This window comes from Xiphias gladius, chromosome 21 (assembly GCF_016859285.1).
Source record: "Xiphias gladius isolate SHS-SW01 ecotype Sanya breed wild chromosome 21, ASM1685928v1, whole genome shotgun sequence".
Lineage (NCBI taxonomy): Eukaryota > Metazoa > Chordata > Actinopteri > Istiophoriformes > Xiphiidae > Xiphias > Xiphias gladius.
Window position 1 is genome coordinate 4,392,501 of NC_053420.1, and position 23,961 is coordinate 4,416,461.

At 43.4% G+C, this 23,961-nt stretch overlaps 1 protein-coding gene across 3 annotated transcripts in view; it reads right to left on the reverse strand.

The window, feature by feature from the left end:
* rims4 (regulating synaptic membrane exocytosis 4) overlaps positions 1–23,961 on the reverse strand; it is a 47,578-nt gene that overhangs the window by 16,848 nt on the left and 6,769 nt on the right. The window contains exons 2-3 of one of the 3 annotated variants that reach the window (XM_040115941.1): positions 22,594–22,601; positions 2,279–2,412 (exon numbers count right to left, since the gene is read on the reverse strand). In XM_040115941.1, coding sequence (XP_039971875.1) covers positions 2,279–2,412; positions 22,594–22,601 — 142 coding nt within the window. Of the gene's footprint in view, positions 1–2,278; positions 2,424–18,956; positions 18,963–22,593; positions 22,602–23,961 lie in introns of all 3 variants that reach the window. The other 2 variants (XM_040115942.1, XM_040115940.1) reach the window with 2 other exon arrangements.

Sequence of the window (23,961 nt, forward strand, 5' to 3'; positions counted from 1 at the left end):
CTCTTGTGTACTGATGCATTAGAGTACATTTTTTTTTTTTTTTTTTTAAGTCTTGGACTTCCTGAACACTTGAGCACAGTAACAATAATGGTGCCCAGAGACTGAGCCCTGCGTGTGGTTAGATTTAAAACTGACCAATATTTAACCAAGACCATGATCTTCCCTCAACCTTAGCCAAGTTCTGTAAAGGCCTGAACACAACCACAACCCATGCTTTAGCTGCTACGAGTGGATATGGTGGAAAAGCAAAGGAAGTAGACTGTCAGCAAACATTTTTCCTGGTACGTTCAGTATCAACATTTTGGCCCTTGGCAAACACTAACTACGCTAATTAACAATGTGTCTTTAATCTGTGATCCAGGCGACATTACGCTCCTTTCAAAACAGATCTGCAGTTGCATATTAGTTCTATATAAACGTTTTTTTTTTTAGGAGACGGGGTTGCAGTTGAGACTACGACTGGAGAAAATGTCATGTGATTGTTCTGTGTTGTGTTTTTACCTCAGCCTGCTTTGATAAAGAGGAAGAGGAGTAAGAAGTGCAGCGTTTGAATAGGCTGAACCATACAGGCTCCGTGTGAAAACACAGATCCCGGTGCTCTCTCCATCTCTTTGTATCTGTCTCTCTGATGCTTCTTCATTATTTCTCTGAGTTTGCTCACATGGAAATGCATATTCTGAAAACGACCCTCATATTAATTAAGGGCTTACGTCTGGATCTAGGATTTACATGAAACACCCGTAACGTTCATACAGCTGCACTCTGGCACCAGGGCTGTTGGACTGACCCAGCAACAAACGGGATCTGCTGTTGTGCTCCCCCTTCAGAATAAAGCAGTCAGCACTGTCGTATTTCTTTTTTGGGATGCAAACTTCCATGCGGAAGCTTATAAACAGAATATCTGCATATTACCAGATATAAATGGAATATTAATATTCATGCAAACGCATTCAATGATGCCATCGTCCTCTCAGTTTCTACCTCTTCTTGTTTTCCTCCCATCTCTGTTTGTCTCTAAACCCTCCCAGCCCCCATCAGTCTGTCTGTCTGTCTGCCTTGTCTTGTTATGTAACTGCAGGAATTCAAGCTGGTAGCCAGGTTGGCACTGATCTGTATGTGGCCTTGCGCGTGCGTGCGTGCGTGCGTGCGTGTGTGTGTGTGTGTGTGTGCGCGCGCGTGTTCAGTAGTACTACACTTGTATTGCTGATGTCACAGGCGCTTTTCCACTGGGCTTTACTGTATTCTCTCTCTCTGTCTCTCTCTCTCTCTCTCTCTCTTTCTCTCTCTCTCTGTCTCTCTGTCTCTCTCTCTCTGTCTCTCTCTCTCTCTGTCTCTCTGTCTCTCTCTCTGTCTCTCTCTCTGTCTCTCTCTCTCTCTCTCTGTCTCTCTCTCTCTGTCTCTCTGTCTCTGTCTGTCTATGTACCGTCTCATCCAAAACCCCTGCCGACTGTCTCTGCGAGATGGATGATAGAAACACCAAAGCAGGAAGCGGTTACGTCTCCTGCCAGGAAAATGAAACGGAAGCAAGTGTAAGTGTAAACCACCACCAATGCTAAACAACTCTAGCAGAGTTCTGCCATCACACCCAAAGACATCACTTCTGTCACTTTCATTCCTGAGATAAATTGATTTTGTGTCCCTGCAAACACGTCCTTGAGTATTTTAAAAATCAATTCACCATCTGTGGTAACTTCCTTGTTATTGTTACGTTGTTATCTGCTCCAGATTTCATGGGGATTTGTTCTTGAGATGTGCTGAAAAGGAAGAGGCAGAAAAGGATTCAACTGGAGCAATAACAATGCTTCCACACAGGCCCAACAACAACATAAGCAACCGGAGAGGGTGGGTTCAGTTACCTGTCTCGGTTCAAACTAGAGAGCGGTCACAGCGGACGTGCATCATCCAAAATAAATGTCTAAATCTTTTTCATTCAAGTTCATGAGAAAACTGGAAAAATGCTCAGAAGTGCTCAACGTCACAATCTGGAGAAAACCTTCAGAACGACACCAAAGCGTGTTTTTTTTCTTTGGCCCGTGGCTGAACTTTAACCAAAACTCAGCCATTTCTCTTTACAGGGTTTTTGAACTGTCTTGACAACTAACACACAAAAAAAGAAACGGGACTAAAAAAAAAAAAAACATTTTTCAATGCGTCTACTCACAATTAGTGTTCAGGATTTCAAGGGGATTTAATTGCAGCAGAACATGTCGGAACCGGATTTAGTTAAAATCAAAGTTGTGTTTGTGCCTTATGAGCCAGAGCAGGATCTGGGACTCACTTGCCCTCGGAGCCGTAGCTGTTCATGCTGTCCTCTATGGACTCGTGGCTGGCCTGGCGGACGGTCCGGCTGGGCATCTCTACGGCCAGACCTGTCTCTGTGCTCCTCTGGATGCCCCCCTTCAACTTCCTGCCCTCCGTATCCACTGGAAGGGAAACAGACATAAAACACATCCAAAATTCAGCTGCTGTGCACCTGTGAAACGAGTACAGTACTTTATGTCTGTGAAAGAAAACTGTCCTGGGTTTATGGTGGACTTAGTGTGCGTCAGCATGATGCCCTGCCTGGATATTTACATACCGTACCTACAGTAGCATTTTTTTTAAAGGTTTAGTTTAGTTCAAACTGATTTTTGGTTCAGTCTGATACATTTCGTCATTGTCGCACAAGAGGCCATTATTTTTGGAGCAAATCAGCATAAAACATAAAAAAAAAAACCCCACAATAAAACACAATAAGACAATTCACATTCAGCTAATATTCAGCTAAAATTTGATGTTGCCACACAGCAAAATTATGTGTTCCAGCTGCTGCCACACCCTGATCTCAAAGGAGAATATGCCAGAAAGAAAGGGAAAAGGAAAAGCCAAAATACTCTTAAGCTGAAAATAAACTGTATATATGGTGAATGTTTGCTGGTGAATAGCATTTTAATAATCTGATTTAGTTTCATCCAGTTTTGACTGGATGAAACTAAATCAGACTATTTTTCACTTTATTGTGAAAGTTCAACAAAACTTCTGATAAAAATCTAAAAAAAAAAAAAAGAAAATCTGAGAAAGTGCAACAACAGGATCTCCACATTTCTGTGACTGAACAGTTCGGTCGCGGCCGTTTATGTGATTTTTCCTGCTGTGACCTCGTCTGCGTCAGAAGAAAGACGACCACAGTGACGAGAAATCACGTTAACAAGGCCAAGGACAAAAGCGCTCGATTCCTCCTCAGAGCAATGACATACATCTTGTTGCAAAATGGACCACCAGATCGATGCACGGCGCACTTTAGGGGACCTGTCTCTGGCTGCAAGGTGTCCTCTGTGTGCGCGCGTGTGTGTGTTGATGGAGTTTTGGTTTTTTAATGAAGCGCTCTAACAGGAGGTCTTTGACCTTGTTTTTAAGACAGGACGGGAAAGTTGTGAGGAGAGGACACACACGGGAACACACACAAAGACACGCCGGTCTGAAACAGAATTGAGACCAAGTGACATTATTTTTTTGTAAAATGCTAATGCGGTCATTCTCATAAGGGACACTGGTGTGTTTTACTGAAGGTTTTCTGACTAAAAACTTGTCAAAATCAATCATATAAAATGTATATTTTCTTCCCCTCCTCAGCCTGCAGCTTTATTTCTGTTCATGTGTTACAGCCACTGATCAAATCCAGACATATGTCACACTTTTCTCCATCGGCAGTTACAAGCACCTAAATGGAAAGAAAAATGCCTGGCACACACACACACACACACACACACACACACACACACACACACACACACACACACAAGCACAGTGCCACGAAGGTAGCTCTGCAGTTATTAAAGAGCGACCTAGAATGGTGCTATTTCTATCGCGTTCATATGGGTCGGGACGTTGGCAGATCTGGGTTACTGCTTCTGTTCCCTGACTGGTTCCATATGATCAGTTAACTCCTGTGCTAATCCAGAGAAGCACTGTCATTCATCAACACTGCTGTCGGAACAGCCCAGTGCAAAGGTCAAGATAAACATTATTCAGTCAGTAGAGGAAGTTATATCTCTGTTAGTTTGAGAACTACAAATATATTATCATCATATCTTTCTATATCCTTCAGTCTTCTTCCGTCTGATGCTCAGTGCCGTCCTGGAGTTTGTGACGTATTTGATGCAGCGTCATTTTTCTGTCAGCCTGCCTCTCTCTACCTCTGTGGCAGGGGAGGCAGGATCTGTGGTTTTCATTCCCTCATTGCCTTTAACGGCTTTGGCTCCAGAGAAGAGTTGTGGATTTGCTGCTTTTCATCAAAAGTGGAAATGCAGACATATGAAAATAGTTAACGGCAGTGGAAGACAGAAAATGCAGTGAGGAGGGAGGACATGAAACAAAAGGTCCCTCGGCAGAATTGAACCAGAAATGCTGCAATTACATGCTGTGCACCTAAGACCACTAGGGCCTGGTGAACCCCGTGTGATGATGGCAGTCACATCCCTATTTGACCTTAATCGCAATTTGTCTCGCAGCGTTGCAGGCTTGTCTGTAGTTACTGTGGGTTTATAGAAATTGGTGTCTGAGCCTCTTCTCTGTTGGATTTGTTCCCTGTATGACAGTGGACCATTGGTGCAAAGTGGTGAAAGAGAGAAGCCCTGTGATGCTGATATAAAAAAAAAAATTATGCTTTCTATCTCGGAAAGATTTTGTTCAATAAACTTAATTGCAACTACAGGAGAATTCTGTGTTAATGTTTTTAACAAAACTGTTCCGTTTGTAACCAGGGGAAACGTTCATATTTCATATCACAGGTAGCCCAAATGGCTCGGCCTGACAGAGGCCTAAGTTGTCACAAGCCAGACTTGTAATAACCGATGTATCGAGTTTCCAGGAACCAGCATGTTCCAAAGCTAGTTCTGGTAACAGGAACAGATCCTCAGCCCAAATGGATCCATGTCTGCATCCCCAAAACGAACGGATCAGGCAGATAAAATATGGGACAGAGCCAGGTGACATATGGTCCTGTGGTCTGGGGTGCAAAGGGTCCCGGGTCCAAGCCATCGATCACCTTGCAACCTAGGAGACTCTAGGGGTAAAGGAAGCAACATGACAACATGACGCCGGTGTGATCAAGCCTTCTAACGCCCTTCATTGGTTGGGGGACAGTGATCAGTTAACAAACTTAAATTTCACAATGCAATAGTACACAACTGAAGAACTGATGGGAGATCAAACAAAGGGAAGGGGCTGCAGGTGTCGAATCAATGGAACAAAAGATTACTTCCGAAGCTCCCCACAACACAGCCAGCTTTTGGAAGCTGCAGAAGCGGTTAGACGCCAGAGATTAGAAAACAGAAAGTCGTAAAACCGACATTAAAAGAGAACGTTGGTGATTTTTACGATGAAACCAAGTTGCGATGACCGAAGTCCCCACGCTGCCGCAGCTGTAGTTTCGTCACGCAAGCATGCAAGCTCTCCTCCGCCCACAAAAGTAGCCGCTGTGTAACTCTGTTAAATCCTTGAGGGTTTCAGTTTCTTATAGCAAGTGCTGTGGTGGATGGCAATCTGTCGTAGAATATGGAAAGTAAACCCCAGGAACAGGCTGTGTTTTTTTTCAGAAAGACCAGTGAAAGAAACACTATATGACAGATTGCATTCAGTCACTGAAGCTAGTGGAACAGAGGCTCACTGACTTGGGCTCTCGATAATCAAAGCCTTTATTTGTATAGCACCTTTTCATATAGAAAACGCACCTCAAAGTGCTTTACATTTAAATACAATGACTTTTTTAAATAATTTAAACAAATAAATATTTAAATTTTACTAAAAACGGTTCATTAAAATTCAATCAATGTTTTGGTAAAAACCAAAATTCACAGTAAACTATTGATCGTCTATTACTGTACACAGGGAGTAGTGAAGGAGGGAACGAGGGAGTGAGATTCAGACACAGCTTGTGTCATCGGTAGTGACACAGACATGGTTGCCATGGACAATGATGCTGTTACTACGGAGACGGCGGTGAACCCGAGGCCTGTAGTGAGGATGCTCTCGGGCTTTTAACACGGAGGCATGTCATTTTCCACATTACCTTGCGTGTGCGCGCGCGTGTGCACGTGTGTGTGCGCGCGCGTGTGTGTGTGTGTGTGCGCGCGTGTGTGTAACCTCCCGTCACCTCTTGTCACCGGCGGTCTATTGAGGCAGAGTAGAGTTACATAACTAATACAGCAGGTTGATAGTGGCTGGAGACACATCGACCACTCTGCTTTTGCCGCAACCCTTTCATGGCGCCGATGGGATATTATCTCAGTTCAATTCAATCCAATTCAACATGCTTTATCTGTAGCAGAGTGAAAGGCAATCAAGATAAAAGATTAAAATTTAGAGACCTGGCAGTTTAATCTCCGACACTTTTCCTGTAACATTAGGCGATGCTTTCTCTTTTCCTCAGTCTGCCTGCATCTCTTTCTATTTCTAGGCTTTCAGCTGTGGTCAGCATCTAGTATTAGTCGCTCTGCCAGTTGGTAAGTCCCAGAAGAATGTCGGAAAACGCAACTGCACACGTACCATTTAAGAGGACTCTGTAAACCTAGCTGTTGCGGCAGTTTGTGTTTGTCTTACAGGTAGCGCAGAAATTAGACAGCGCTCACAGTTGGTGTAAACCAAAAATCAGAAAGAATCGAAGTTCCACGGAACGGTTTTCAAACTTTAATGACACATTCAGGTTCGGAGACTAGAAAAGGCTAAAAATGTCAGTCCCTGGCCGAGTGTTTGCTTTCACCAACCTGGCTGTGGATAATGGAGAGTTACACACCTGTTCACATCGCAGCTGCTGTACTTTCTCACTTCGTCCACCTTTTTTCTCTCTGACTCGGTGGTTTTCTTGACGTGTCTGTTCTTTGTGACTGATGATTTCTCCTCTGTCTTTTTTCCTGATAACACAATATTTTGTCTCAGCTTCTCTTCTCTCCCACTTGGGATGAATTGTTACTTACGGGCACAGTCCACCGAATGACTCAAATATCAACCAAACAGTCATCCCGCTGCCAAAACTCAAACTGGGAAATGAGACTTTGTTATAACTCTCAAATTGGAATCATTCAATACAAGTATTATTCTACATTATTAATGTCTTCTAAAGCATCATGTCTAAACACAGGAGTAAAATGGGCCTATGTTTTGAATTATGGTCAGATGGGAAAAGTGAATAAAATGAGGATATGTTATTTATAACTAAAGAACTTCTATTGCAAACAGACACCAAAATATATGCGGTCAAAAGACAGAATTACTACTCAGACCGTTTAACTTTAAAAAAAAATCTTTGTAATCATAGAAATTTATTCTGATGACTCCAAGTTTTGTTTGTAGAAAAAATGAGGTAGACCCTTTGAGAACTGATGGAGTCAGTGCGCTGCCTTCACAATGACCTATTCAGACCAGCTACAGGTAATGACCCTGAAACACAAACGTTTATGGGTGTAATCACACAGATGTTGGTCCAGTCACTTTAAAAACTGGTAGCTCACTGTGTCTTCCCATGTCAACCGGAAGTGGAAAGTATGTTTTCGTCTTCCTGATTCCTCCGCTCTCTTTCACCCCACCTATGTCAGTTAGTCCCCTCGGTGCCCTATAAAGGTCAAAACATGATCAAACATCTGCAAGAAATAATTTCATCATCATCGATTATTATAATATTTTGCTGAACCTTCAATCTCATACAGTTTGTGTTTAAATATGGGCGAGTGCACCTCCCCCAAATCTGCTTTCCTCTGTGCGGCGTACGGGTAGCTCTAGAAAAGAAAAATGAACAACGGTAAAATCCCACTCCGCTCCAAAGAAGCCTGGCGAATGTAGTTCACAGCGCGTGATGTGGAGCACCCACTGTGATGTAGCACAAAAAGTGTCTGATGTGATGCGCAAAAGTTGTGATGTAGCAATCAGAGAGCCAGGACTCATTAGTTTGTCTCCCAGCAGAGAAATATTAATGAAAGCAGAACGGATACAGAAATAGCTGCTCCCCATTCAGCCAACACACTGACTGACAGACAGGGAGACTGCGACGAGGTAGGTCACACCTCGCGGCCTAGTAAATGACTCGAAAACCCACATAAAGACCTCTGAAGACACATGCCATGAAGAGCCGAGGTTTTTCTAGCAGCCACTTCCCCCCAGAGAATTTTCAATATTCAAATAAATATCTAAAAACTAGACTAAATAAACAGCTGTTAAAGCTTGTGTTGTGTAGATCACTCTGAGCTGGCGTTCGACAAAGAGTCGGTTCCCTAACACGCTAATGTTGACATGGTTTTTTTTTTTACATGCTAATGCTAGCTCCAACCAGGTACTGTACATCAGCCAGTTTGCAAATGTGATACGGTTTTTACCACAAATTGAGTTTTATAAGCGAACTAACAGCAAAGGAGAGAGTTTTGACTGAAGAGTAGTTCTAAATGCGTTTGTCCTTGAGGAATTTGACCTACACAGACACAGTGGACTCTTGTTGGGGGTGAGGGTCTCTAATATAAACTATCTCTGTCTGCACATAGGTCATATTTATCTGATATTATTACAATTTGTGACGTCTTAAACTTCCACCTGCATTTCTGTTGCATTTTACAGTCTGAGTGTTGATGATGATGTGCATTTGAGCTGTTAGCATTACTATAAATCGAATACCCGGCTAGCATAAACCATGTGACGTATGTCTGTGAATTACTAGTTGTACAGTGTAGCGTCACTGGTTGTATCTCCTTGTTCACACCCTCTTTTACAGTTCCTCAGCTGTGCCTCACTTTCACCGTTCTCTGACTTTGGTTGTAATCCGTTTTTATCGCTTGTTGTCTGCGTCCTTCTCTTGTTAGTCGTTCTTGTTCTCGTTCATTGAGCCATGCTAGCGGCACGGCTGCAGGGACCGTCCACCACTCTGGTTAGAACTGAAACATGTCAACAACTATTAGATGGATTTCCATGAAACTTTGGTTTATGACCAAACATCTAAACTATCACAACTACTGACCTTGCCACTAGCCTCAGCTTTGCTTTGCGTTGAGTGGTAATTATCAAATTAGATAGCACTTATTAGAAGTGGGGGGGTTTTTTTGTTATTAAGGAATCGCATTTGAAAAAAAGGCAGTAACAACAGATTGTAAGTCTAAGACAGTTTTTTTTAAAAATCCAATAAACCTTTGAGACTCAGATCCATGTGATGTCTGGACTGTTTCAACAATTGACATTTGCATCCATCAATTCATGAGTCACAACTTAGTCACATCAAGTTGTGCGCACAGAGGTAGTCATATAACACCCTCCCTGAGACAAACTGGCTTAGAGGAGGAAAAGGACGACAAGACAGAGATGGTATGAAACAAAGCTGAACCATGATACATTTGAGCTTGGCCTAATTTCACACACCCAGTTTTTGATAGAAGACGTAGACAACCAAAAATGTTTCTGCAGGTGAGATACAGGACACTTTGTTGAAGTTCATCTTCATAAATAGTACTATACACATTATAGCCACTGTGAAAGACCTTATTGCCTTTACCCTGCTTCTCTCTATCGGTTCTACAGAAAAGTTTCAAACATTAGTTATCTGCGACTTCTCCAAGCAGCAAGTCATCGCTCCATCTCTCGTATCATCATTGGCTGAAACCTTTTCTTCATCCTATTCCCGGGTGAAAATGAAGCAACACGGTGCTGGGAAAGGGCCAGGCAATGCTGCACATCCAAACCTCCATGGATGAGTAAGTAGTTAAATACGATAACATAGATATATAGCAATATCCAGGGAGTGAAATTCCTCTGTCGCCATCAGCCCATTCATTACAAACAGAGAGAAAATCTGGCATAAGGTGCTTGTCAGAGTGAGATGGAGGAGAAAGAGGATCCTGGGAGGCCCTGAAAAGAGTTGCGTTTATTTGAAAAATGACTTTCCCGTGGAGGTGCTACAGCCGATGACGAGTGATGACTAAGGCTGGAGATGAATAAGAAGCTGCTTTTTGAAACCTCTTGGCACCACAAACGATGGGCAAAGCAGAACGTCGCGGGCCGGAAGACAGAGTCGGAGCTAATTACTTTATTGGCAGATAAGCATTTTTTAACCTTCCTCCAAATGAAGGGTTTTGCCAAGTGCACCCTGATGTTTTTCAACACCCGGGAGCTACTGTACAGTCCAAGTCATATACAGTCGGCAGAGAGAAGCCAGGGGTTTAACTGCCTTGCTCAAGGACACATCAAGATTTATGGACACGGGAAGAGGTTAAAGTTTACAAGCTGGTTTATGCTCGATGCTGAAATGGATAAAGACTGCAAATTGGCAACCTCTGCCAAGCCACATAGAGAGCATGAACCAAGCCATCCGACTCAGTCACATCTTACTATTAACTCTGTTGGACTTTGAATAGCCTCCATTGGTCCAGGACGGGTATGCCCAGTGCAGAAAAGTCCAATTCAGATTTTAGTTCCAAATGTGAAAGCGAATGATGGTTCGTAGAATTTTATTAGCATTGGCCGACAATAAGTGGTTATAGTATCGCCCTTTATGATGTTATGGCATTTGCACAAGTTTTACACAGTACCTGCAGTCGGACAGTGGCATCTGCTGGTTGACCAACACCGACACACCGGTCAGCCACAACATTAAAACCAGCAACTGGTGTTAATGTTTTGGCTGATCGGTGTGTCTGCCCGTAAGACGTGTGGCATATGACAGTGGACCATGAGTGACATACCGTTTGGAAGTGCCACAAGCCACTAAAGCGTCAACACCATACACAAAGACCAACAGTGACGTAACACTCAGAGTGGCATACCTCAAGAGGGGTCCAACTGCGGACCTGTTGTCTGGGGACCCCCATGTCTGTGAGGCGTAACTTCCTTTTCTACCACAGAAGTATAAAAGCAAATACACTACTACTTTTCTCTCAGAATGAGAGGTTAGAGGTTATAGGTTGTCTCGGCTATAATTAAGATAAAAATCCAAGAAAGCCACGCAAACTTTTTTAATTTTCAAGCATTACTGGGCAAATAGAAGCTTATCTTCAGTCTTTTGTAAAGACGTTTGTAACTAACATTGGAAAAAAATTAGGATTCAACTGAAAGGTGATGTTAAACATTAGCCAGCTGTTAAAGATAAGTGGTTGTATCATATATGGTGATTTTTAGTTTTTCAATGAGGTAACTGTACTGTTACTTTCTCATCCTGAAAAGGATGGAATTTTAAAAAAAAAAAAACACTGGAAAATATGCTCTTTAATCTCTACAAAAAAGAATATTAAGCTAACGAAACAACAAAAATTACACTAATTGAAAAAAAGAGGCTACTAATGGAAGTGACACACCTCATGCCTGGGGATTTACTCTTTTCCCACCGGCTTGCAGACCTGAAGGTTCCCAGGCATAAGGTCTGCAGTCGCGTCCTCTACCATTAGCTACTCCCGGATGTCAGCATCAATTCCAACTCACCTGACATTTTATACGTTGCTCTGATGTTCACTTGGGAGATTGGGAAAAGTAAAATCGAGTACATAGTATATCATTGGTTTTCGTGCGGCCTCACAGATTGGATTTTGTTTTTGTTTTTTCTGTTGGTCAATGGGAAAAAAAATGATTCTTTAAAAAATCTCAAAATAATCAAATGGAAAATTATAACGTTCATTTCATAGGACATAAGGGAATTTAAATCTCGATAGTCTGCAGCAGCAAAAAAATGTTACAAACACTCACAGGACGTTTTATAATTTTTTTATAATGATCAGAATTTTGAATGTTTATTAAAAAAAAAAAAAAAAAAAAAAAAGCAATCTAGGTCCATCTGATTAAAGGGAATTGATCCGAGCTGTCTACACAGGCGGTTTTGTGTGTCTAGGGATTGCTTTCACATGGTCACGTTTTCCTCCTCCCCGCAAAGGAAAATTTCTCAGTAAAATTGGATTGGATGTTTTCCATCATCCCCGCTCCGAGTAAATGGAGTGTCCCTGTGACCTGTGGGAGAGCTATTGATTGGGCCTGCAGCTGCCAATACTCTGGTTAAACCTTTGTATTGATTAGACATTCCTGTCATAAATATCTTCATTCGTCATTGGTTTATTAATGACTCTTTAACCTGCTGCACTGGGGTTGACCTTCTGTAGTTTAAACACACACACACACACACACGCGTTCACACACTGCAATTAACACCCTTAATCGTTCTGTGGACACAAGACATGTATTTGAATCTTCTATGTGAAGATTATGGCTCTTAAATTACATACGACATACATTTGCTCTGAGAAACCATGAAATCAATGCGGAGAAATGTAAATGCAGAGCCTGAAATAGAGCCTGGATTAAATGTAATAGGAGTTAGTCGGAATAATCTGATTTGGAAAATTAGGAATTCAAATCTTTAATCAATAGAAAGATTCTGCACACACACCGAGTGCCTTTTGGCAGGTGTGTAGGAACAAGACAAAGAGGCCACAGCCACACTAGCAGCTAAGCTGATTAGATTTCAGTTGCTTGTTTTTATTATTCTATTTTCTTATTTACCTCCTCGTGTTTCCTTGTATTGTTTCTGTTTGGTGATTTATGTTTGACTTGGCTGCAATAAATCACTGGAAATAATAACAATAGAAATAATAATCTATCCATCTATACGCTGACATCGAGACACTAACATGCTCGCCATGGCCAAGTCAACATGCTGATGTTTAGAAGGCACGTTGTTTCCCATGTTCACCGTCCTTGTGCTAGCATGTCAGCATGTTAACCAAGGTCCAAATGATAAGGGAACATCCTTAGCTCTGTCATAAATCCGGGTATTGGACAGAATTGAAAATTTGACCCGATGTTGGAACTAGATAATGATGATTATTAAGTTAACGGGACACCAGAGTTAAATTTCAGTCCATCCTGAGGGGGCAACACGAATGTTTTTGCCAAATTTCCCGGCAGTTCAGCTTATAGTTGAAAAATTCAGGGAATTATCACAGGATACATCGTCTGGGAATCATGGATATCTATATCCAATTTTGTGCCAGTCAGTCCAGTGGATGTTAAGATATTGCACTAATTAAACCAGCTGCTGGTGGCACTGTATGAGAAGTCAGGGGGTCACCAAAGTGACCGATAGGATATCGGCACCAAATTCCATGGCGATCCATTCAATAGTACACAGAAGATATTCGAGATGGGACCAAGGCGGTTAACCAGCCAACAATGGACAGTGTATGTTTTCATTATTTTAATAAAGGAAAAGACAACAGAAAGAACAGAGAATGATGCCAGAGACTTAGATAGGACGTCACAAGTTTTACCTATGCTGTTGCAATTCCTGCTGATTGCCAATGGAGGTCGATAAAGGTAATAGATTACATAGTTTTACTCTACTTTTAAATCCACCTCAAGTCACCCTTTATTCGGCAAAACAATTACCAGCTAAAAAGTTAGAGGGGGGAAAAATCTTTGTGTAACCACAGTTTTTGAGCCAGCCATGAATTTGTAACGCTGTGAGAACATTAGCTCAGCCTCAGTCAGCCATTTCTTTCCATCCCTGAAGCCTCTTTGGGGATCAGAGTGGTGGCAGCAGGGAGGATCTGAGGACGCTGACGTCAGGATAATTATACATTATTTACTTGCACGGGCTTTAAAATCTCCAGTGCATATCATTTCCATACAAACTGATACTTCTTATCGCTTTGATTCAAATACACGGGGAGACTGGGGTCCGATATGAAACGCAGTTTGTCTGTGTTTCTGGAAGCAAACCTTGTTACATTTGACAAAGGGGTTGGTTAGACACTGATGGAGAGACAAAGAGAGACAGACGGAGAGGAAGAGAGAGAGGAGGGAGGGTCTCCAGAAAAAAGAAAAAAAAAGCTGTCAGGACACAAAAGAGAAGATGGAATTAAAAAGAACGAGACAGAGTGTGAGTGGCAGGAACGAGGGCGAGAAAGGAGATGAAGATAGGAAGACATAAAATGAGGGGCTGACAGCATCACTTAAGTGCGATAATAAAAGGGAGGACAAAAAAGAAAGATGAAATATTTCTGCTCCTCCAAACGTTAAGTACTGTGTCGCTGAAGCAATGCAACAAACCGATGTTCCCGAGAAGTACAGTGCGGGTACTCGTCCTCGTTGTGAGGCAGACGAGACCCCCGTGAAACAAAACCGTTTTACTCCCGACACAGGCCAAGGCAGGTAGTTTATAGTTTAAAGCAATGCGCCGCAGAAGTTCGGTCACGCTCAGGAATGAACGAAATTCCCAACCAGAGGTGCTCCTAGTGAATGCTACGATCAAATGAGCATCACAATGTTTTCCACCTTTATTTGAAGTTATCTGGGTAGTTACGATGTTAAGATGTGTTATGTATGTTTAAAAGAAGACAAACGCAATTCCTCGTTTAAAGAACTCCAAACTAAGGGTCGGAATAATGCTCATACTTAATACTTTAGTTAATATCGATTTCTTCATCTGTTCCTAAATCGTGTTTTCTTACAACACGGGTTCAGTGTTCATGCTTTTTCCACCAGTCTCATCTCAACATTTTATGGCTTTTCTTAATAGCAGAGATGAGAGGACGTAGGGACACGCAGTGCGTACGACACCGTGACATGAGCAATGAGACAGGCTTCAAAGGAGCATTCTGACTTTCTGGCAATATGCTTGTTTGTGTGTCTCCCAGAGTAAGACGGGAACATCGATATCAGCGCTGCATCCAGTACGGAGATAGGTTCCGGGCCGTGTTTCACCTCTCTCGGCATAAACGGTGGATATGATTGGCAGAGCTCCATCAAAGGTGGGAAAAAAAAAAAAAAACACCTTCCAGCAACTTTTAAGTTCCTCTATTTACATGTATTTTTGTGAGCAGGCCAGTCACCAATCTGGCTTCTGGCAATGTCTTGGTTTTTGTGTTCTTTGTTTTTTTCTTGTGATGAATGAACGAAGCGCTACATTTACCAACGGCAGCGGCGTAACCGGGAGGTGGTCGGCGCGGATGGTGGGCACACAAAGCACACGACTGTCACACCAGAGACCGGCGGCGTAAAAAAAAAAAAAACACACGCCAGCTTTGGATGTACTGTAGCGACGCCAACAGCATGTAAAAGTCCAGATATATTGAAAAATAAAATTGATAATAATGCTTGATACAGTCTTTAAATCCACTCATCAGATGCATCTTTACGTTGCACTAGCTCCCTCGAGTGTCAGCGACTTAACCAAAGTGGCCTACTGCACAGACTGTATGTATCTGCTGCGCTGTTGGTGCTTCCGGCGAAAAATAAGATCGACGTAATTTTGGCACACTGCAGTGTTAGCAGTTGCTCGCTCGCATACACGCGACACAGTCCTCCGCCCTCTGTTATTACTGGCGCCGCGGTGACGTGCTCCCGCCAAGGTCTGTATTGAGACCACAGGGCAGCAGCGAGGAACGACCGGTCCAGGATGGAAGACGAGGCTCCAACTAATGAGGAAAATGCCTTAGCAAGGGCTTTTGGAAACGGAGAGGCTACTCTAAAGACTCAACGATAACAAAGACTTGATGAAATCAGAAAGGGCTCCAAATGGGCTCCCGGAGCCAAGTAAAAACTGTAATGAAATGGCTTCATATCGACAGAGCAGGCAGGACACCTTCTCCCGGATGTTACTCAAACTGCCTTAGGCTTGAACTTAAAAAGCACATTTACTTGTTTCGCATGCAATAGTCATCACTGAAGTTCTTTTCAAAGCTTATTTTAGTTGAGCGCTTCATACACTCTGACAGCGCAACAGCTGTTACGGCTTAAAACTTTCATTGTATGGGATGACAACCCCTAGCATCGCTTTTGCTGTTCTTCTGCTGCTCTTGTTAAGTCACTGTGCGCTCCGCTGGACGAGTCCCTCTAAAGCGACACCCCCACCACCACCACCACCACCACCAACACCACCAACACCATTTGGAAAATTGGACACACGCTCTGATTAAGGCTGGTATTAAAATTAGTGTCGACACCACATTCAGGGAAAGTTTATTGACAGGTATGAGGTTCACACATGGAATTGGAACACAAAGTATATGTCTATGATTTTAGCCGCCAACAAAACAATATCATATTTAAACTATGTAACTGAATTAATTAAAAAAATATAAAAAAGTGATTTGTATATCGCATCATGCGGTAAAAATAAAGACGTTTAACATCAGTCAAGCTTTAAAAACTGATGAAAAGTTACTGTGTCACTGTAAATCTGACTATATCACTTAAACCTGAGTACGCCTGCACGCTTTAAACCTACAGCTTACTTCTTTCCATTTTGGCGTCTCTGCATCGTGAAAAATCCTGCTGCTTTGGGCGCTCGCAGTACCTGTCTTCACCGTACAGACAACGATCACCTGGATTAGTCTGACATCGTTTGAATCTGATGATAATGAGACTAAATCTGATTATAAAGACGGCCTTTTTAAAAAAGAAATATGACTTCTAAACGGATTTGTGGACATCTATCATTGATGGACATCAGAAATCCTGATGCCTAACCTGGGGGGCAAGTTTTACTGCAAAAATTCAGAGTGCAGTATATGTCCGTATTCAAATGTATGTATTCATACTAGTTTACACCCCTAATAGGTTGCATATTTTTTATGAAATGCATTGATGTAAAGTTTGTAGCTCCACTTACCCCTACAGTACCAAGTGCAAAAAATGACATGGATAAAAGAGATATGGCAAATTACTATATAGCATATCGTCAAATGTAATATCACATGGAAGTAATATTATGATATGATATTTGTGTCCTCAAGGTAGCCTTAACAATTTTGTATACTAGTTAACTAATGTCACAAACCAGTTTCTTTCTCTAAAATTCATGGGAAAAATCTGAAAATATCCTTTTGGAACAAATCTGGTCAGTGACAAATGCAGAGAACATACACTCGCTAACGGCTCGATATCGACGCGGAGCCGAGAGAGAAAGTGGGGACACTGAGCAGAGTGACGAAAATCAGGGGGTGTATCCTCAAACAAAGCGGCGATGGGAAAATCCCGTGCCCTCGAACGCTGCCCGCTCATGAGCACTGGGGCCGACGAACAGCTGTGAGCCAAACAATGACTGGACGAGGCCGCAGACAGCAGCTACAAAAGTGTCGTATGAGGGGGAAAGTGCTTTTTCACAGCTCGTCCCTCAGTTCAGTCGCTACAGCTTTATGCCTCATCATAAAGACGACTTTACAGGCATTCTGCATCTCCTCACATTCATTTAATTAACACACTGAAGCTACGGGACATCTTACCTGCAGCGGGCAGATGTCATTACAGACGTTGTAACTCTATTTCAAGTTTCACTTTTTTACATGATAACCGATAAATTATAAAGAAGATTAAATTAGATCTAATCAGTGTTCATTTTTTTAATGAAAACTATGAGGAACAATATTCACTGACCTTTATATTCACCTTTTTTACACGACGAAAACAAGACTAAAACGAAATAAAAAGTAACATTTCAAAACGAGAACTATGAAGCGAAATGTATTACATTAGTCATCAAGGAACAAAAAATAAATGATAATGTGAAAGACGGACAAATGGACATGTTTTAAAAAAAATCCTTTTTCAACAACCTGCATCTGTGGAATCAGACTGTCGCTCCTGGTTACGAAAACAGTTTCCTCCACTGCCCAAAATATCTCTTCTTCAGAGGATGATTTAGCCGCCTGACCTGTTGCACTGCTGTTAATAAGCAACACAACTCCGATCTGACGTTACCTGTTCTTGGAAGAAACAGATCTATGGACTAAATCCATCCACAGTCCACTGAGAATAAGACAAGAGGCGGCAACAACGGAAACATGCGGGCAGCACGGCGCCATTTAAGGAAAGGTGAGCTAATGTAACAGGTATCAGGTGATGCGGATGTGGCGGTAACAGTAACGTTACTCTCAGTCGGCCATCTTTAGTGTTGCCGTCAGGAGCATTGAGTAAGTTCCAGGATTAATGTCGGTCTAAATCGTCCTCCAGATGTTCGCTAAACGCCTCCTCTCAAACTAGACCCAGGAAATGAGGAGCACTTTAGTGAACAGGCGAGTGAATCCAGCCTCTGGACGACTCACTGCTCCGCAGCGAAGAGCGCAGGTGGCTGCAGTAAAGCTTTGTTAGCAGGAACAACTGTACTGGAGTAGATCAGAGAGAGCGGTTCCCTTCAAACACAGTTTGGAAATGCTAACCGGATTTACTGGGGTGAGTCAGTCTGCGATGCCGCAGTTTTTCTGTCTGTTTTTCCAACTTAATTAAATCAGCAGAAAGACACTAAAGAGCAGAGCATGAGTCGTCTCACTGCTGAACTGAAGTGAGGCAAACTACATTCACTGTAAGTTTCTCATACAGCGTCTATAGTTTTACTGCTCTGTCATGAAATAGTGATCCCACACAAACATCAGAGCTGAGAGACGTGTATTCGCTGTCTTTGATTTAACAGCATGAAACAAGAGGTGGCGGAAATGCGCGGCCGCGAACCCGTTTGCAATAAAGCTTTGATGCCGTCACAGCTTTCGGCACAAATTAGTGCGTCAAAAATCGCACTGATGTCTGAGGAGCTCAAATTTCTTACCGATAACTGTCTTCAGGGTGTCTGGAATCCAACCCTTTCTCCTAGAAAAACATGTTTATATACCGGAGGGAAGCGTGTGACATTCTCCACGGGGACGCGGCCGGGGTGGATAATTGGGTGAATAGAGAACAACTCGCGGAGAGTTAGATGATCAGCTTGACATCACTCTCGTGCCTGTCCGTTACATAGAAAGCCGGTTAGCTTAGCTTAGCGCAAAGCCGTGAAATTGGGGACACGGCTAGCCTGGCTCCGTCCAAGGTAACAGAATCCGCCTACCGGCACCTCCAAGGCTCACAAACAAACAGGGTTACACAAGTGTTAATTAGTGAGCCTTAGAGGTGGTGGCAGGCAGAGTTCATTAACTTTGGACGGAGCCAGGCTGCCTGTTTCCCTGTTACCAGTCTTTGTGCTAAGCTAGGCTAACCGACTGCTGGACGTAGCACAAATAATCGAACTCTCGGTCAGAGAGCGCGTGTGCAAATTTGCCAAAACGTCATTTCTTTAAGATTTGAGAGGGACTGTGGCTTTGGTCAAAATATGAAAGGGTAATCGTGTCCTGCCTCAAGCTTCAAGCCAGCAATGGCTTTTGTTATATTTAAACAAAAACGTCCATCGGTTTCTAAACTTAAACAGCTGCTTTTAGTTGCCTCAATAAAAGAAAACCTTAATCCTCTCTTAGTTTGCAGGAGCAGATATAGTAGACAAAACAGTTATGGATAATTTTGCAGATAATTTTTAGATGCGTAAAGAAAGAGCATCAGAGGACTGCATTTCCTCCTATAAAACACATTTGTGACTGCAAATAAGCGGCGGAGACAAGGACACTGAAAATGAAAACTTTTCACAGACACTTGAGCACAACAAAGCCAAAGCCAAGCTGTTATAAACTGTAAGTTTTGCTTTAGGTTTTGAAATATTTGACAGGACAGGAATAAAGAGAAGTGTAACCCGGAGCGCATGATGAGAGAGGTGAAGGGGCAGGTCACGGGAGAAGAAGACAGGGGTGAGAAAAGGAGAGATGAGCAGGGGAGATGAAGACGAGAGAGGGCGGGAGGTGAAAGAGAAGGCAGAGAATTAGAGGTGATGAGGTGAGGACTGAAGAGGAGACAGGAAAAGAAAAATGACAAGGCGAGAGGAAACATAAAAGAGGCGTAGAGAAGAAAAGAAAGACAGAGGGAGAGGGAGGGAGGGAAAATGGAAGAGGAAAATAAACAGGCGTGAGAAGATGGAAATTAGAGGGAGATACAAAAAGAATCAGTAGGTGAAGAGGAAAGTAACAGGTCAAAGTGAAAGAAAGATAAAAGAAAAAAGGTTTCGATGTGTTTTTTTTCCCCCTCCTCTTAAATAGAATTTCTATTTCACCCCTAACACGCACTCATATCAGAGCAATTTACAAGCTGCCTGAGCAGAAAGGGAGGATTTAACCTGTCATCGGAGACAATGGGGGGTTGGCTGTCAGAGCTCGTCAGATCAACACATTCAAATTGCCTCTCTGCGATTTCCCGTCATTATGACACAAAGCACGGCTGTTAACCGGCTGCGGCATTAAGAATGAAATGAACACTCTCATTTATTATCTAACGGTATGTTTGAAGAGGCATCGCAGAGCTCGCCGGCGCCCGTCTCGTCTGGCTTTGTCTCCACTTGAAGCCCACATGACAACTTGACTTCCGGCTCTCGGTCTGTCACAATGCAGCCTGTCAGGACAGTCAGGCCTGTTGGACGTGCATCATTCAGACCTCCGTTTCTTTTCTCTCCTCCGACCATTCTTCATTTTCCTCCATTACCTTTTTACATTCTCCTTTCTTTATGTTTTCCTTCTTTCTTCAACCTCTACGCCTCCGTCTCTTCAGTGTCTTCTCTGCGCCTCCATTTCAATCCCCATGCGTTCCCGGGGGTTCGTGTAATTTTATCTAATCTACAGTTTCAAACCTGAATGGGCATTTAAAAGGGCATTGGTTTGTTTTAACAGCATTAAGTGAGTTAGTAGCTAGTGTAAATGGTAACTTGAGAGCAGCAGCTTTGCTGCTCCATTGCAGAAAATCCCCATAGTCAGGACTGGGGATTCAAGAACACGTACTGAATCTGAACACTTCTAAATATAAAGTGTGTTCGCTTTTTATCGGAAATAGGAAATTAGGCAATCCTCAGAGTGCGAGGTGGTGATAGCTAACTGGCTATCGACAAGCCGCCCGTTCATTTGCAAACACCAAGAAAATGTTATTTCAATACACTCAGGCTTTATCCAGTAAAACCTCACTGAATGGCTGGTTTAAAGGCCAGTTGCATCCACCTAGCATCATGTTGGATGAGGGAGGCGAAGGCAACGTTTATGCTTTTCATGCCAAACGCCAAAGAGAATAGTTAGAATTTAGAATGATTCAGCGGTTCCAACCAGCGTGTACGGGACAGGGACTGGGGGGGGGCACGTAAAAGAGGTACCCCAATGGACCGAACTTCAGATATTCAACACCAACGTCCAGTCAGTACTCGTGTACGTGGCGGAAACCTGGAGAACGACTGGAACCACATACGACAGGATGGACGCGTTTGTCGAAAATGTCTCAGAACAATGCTGAGGACAAAGCAATACAATACGCTGGCCAAACGTGGGTCAGGAAATGGGGATGGATTGGATGTAGTCTCAGAAACCCCCCCCCCCCCCCGCCCCACGTAACATCACCAGACGGTCCCTCAGCTGGAGCTCCCAGAGGAGGAGTAGACCCAGGGACGGTTGGAGAAGGTCGGTCGAGGCACAGATGAAAGGACTGGGAAACAGCTGGTGGAGATGCCCCAAAACAGAGTCCGCAGACGGTGGAGGTCCTCTGCGGATGACCTGCGCTCCCCAAGGACTAGCAGGGTATAAGTCAGAACCACTAAGTCAGCGCCACACGACGCGGAATTCTCCTCTCTGTGCTTTTAAAGATGTGTTCGGACAAAGCAAGCTTTAGAGGCAGAGCAAACGGAAAACAAAATCCCTGGACGCACTTTCACTCTACGCAAACTATTCCTGGCATGCCCCCCTTCAGAACAAAAAGGTTCACACCCCCTAACCCACCGCACAATTTTGATCAGTCATTAACAATGACAGGGGAAGCAACTAATTAAAAAGGATCCAAGTTGAATTACAGTGAAATAAAGGTCAGCAAACTCTTTATTTTTTTTGTTTTGTTTTCCCTACATAGATCAGTTATATACAGCAAAACTATTCTTTTCTTGTTTTTAATTAGTGAGTTAGAGACCGAACATAGAGAAGGAGGGAGGGAGACAATACAGACGATAGTCTACTGTGTTTTAATGAGGCCAAACTCACCATACAGTTGTTCTCCTGTATGTGTTTTTCTGTTTCTCTTGTTAGATGTTGGAACTCCTATTCACGAGCTGTGAAATAGTATCACAGCTCATAAACAGGCTAGAGCACTCATTACCAAGGTGGTTTTCGCCGCAGATAAAATCATTACCACTACATCACCCGACAAAATGGACCAATAACGAGCGCAGCTGTGCTGTGAGATCGGCTCCACCGACGAAACGGGCGCTGACAGACAAAGTTAGCGGCACGGGCGGCTGCCGAAATTAAGCACAGCCGTAAAGCATCTACGCGTGCTGCAAATGTGGACCCGACGCGCTGCGAAACTCGAGACGTGACGGCAGAGCAACTCTGAATTGTTTTAGAAAAATGTGGCTGCTGAAGAGCAGAAGGCGGTGCAGCCGGATCCTGCCGACATAAGGGGTAAGGGGTCTCTTATACGGCACCGAGCCGCGCTCAGGCCAGTGACAGCTGGCCCCCTCACTCCTTTTTGCTGTAAAGACTCAAAGGCTCGCTGGACGCCATATTACATTATAATCTGTCGGTACTGAGATCCGAATTTATCAAAGCTCTCCCTGCCGCCGGGTGCTGCTGAGGTGCCCGGTGCGGTTTTTCGTTACCTCACGGTGAGAAAAACAACAACCACAGCCACGGCTCCTGCATCAGACTACGACCAGCTGAACAACACCTTCCCTGCTGTCATACTGCTCAGTGTAACAAATGAACACCTACGGCCTTCACCTCCTCTAACCCCCCCCTCTCCCTCCCTATAGAATAGACCTCCTTTCCTGGCAGACCATTTTTTACCCCTGACTTTTCTGGGTCATCTCTCGAGCTCGGAGGAGCGCAGCAGAGACCTCGCTCCTCCTCTCGTTCCCCCCCTCTTTTTTCTCCTCCATTCTTTTTCCTTTATAACTCACGTCGTTGACATCAGCTCCATGCATCTTTCTGCCTCATTTTTTGCACTATACATTATCGTGGCCACACATTCGCAGCGTTCCCTCGGATGGAAATCTTTTCACTGCATTTTTTTTTCCCCCTCTAAAAACATTTCATTAAAAACATGACTGTTACACAGCATTGTACGATTTGCTTCAGCTTGGAAACCTATCTTTATGTGTCTTTCCTTTGGCTCCCACTCTGTCCTCTCTGTGCTTGGCCTCCGTGTGATTTGAAAGCAGGAATGAGGAGAGAGTGATGACAGAGTGAAGAAAAGGGCAGGAGGGAGGGAAGGATTGTAGGGAGGAAAAAGATTGGAGATGCGAGAGGAAGGAAGAAAGAATAAACTGTCAGGGTAACGAGCAAGGAGGGGAAACGAGACCTACTGAGCCTTTTTAATTTCAAAATTCTCACTTCCTCCCTCCCTCCTCCCAACGTTCTTTCACCTCTATCCCTCTTCGCTGCTTCCCTCCTCTCCCTCCGCCTCCCCTTCCACGCATGTGACCCCTGTTGGATGTATGATTGATGCCGCTTTCTTTCTCTCCATATCTATTCCCATCTGCTTCTTTCCACCCCCCCCCCGTCCTTTTCTTCATCCCCCTTTCTTTCTTTAGTCTCCACCATCCATCAGTCCCCACTCTGCTTACATTTGTCCCCCCATCCTCCCATCTCCTCCTCTCCACTTGCGTTCCTCCCATCCTTCCTTCCTTCCTTCCTTCCTCCCTCCCTTCCCTTCGCTCTCTTTCTATCCTCTGATTCGCTGAAGACAATGAGTTACATCTCAAGCTGCTATTTTTATGCCGTAGTACCTGATGTACACTGACATAACTCATAACTTCTTTGACTAAAGAGGCTCAGTGTCTTTGAGGGGAAACGTGGATTCTGCGGAGTTGGAACCTTTTAGGATAGTTTCAGCAGGACAGTACAGTCAGAATAAACCTTTAAGTTTACCTGTGACCCAAATGTAATCACGTAATCCTAGATCTAATCTTCACCATAAACCCAAACTTTAATCCTAAATTTGCCTCTTCAGGAGTAAGTGTCTGAAAAAAAAAAAAAAAAAAACCTCCTCACTTTGAAATATTTTCTCATTTTTCTCTTCTTGTGAGAACATTTGGTCCCTACGAGCAGAAAATTGAGCAGCAGCAGAAGCGGCGTCTGTTCTGTTTCTGAGATTTTT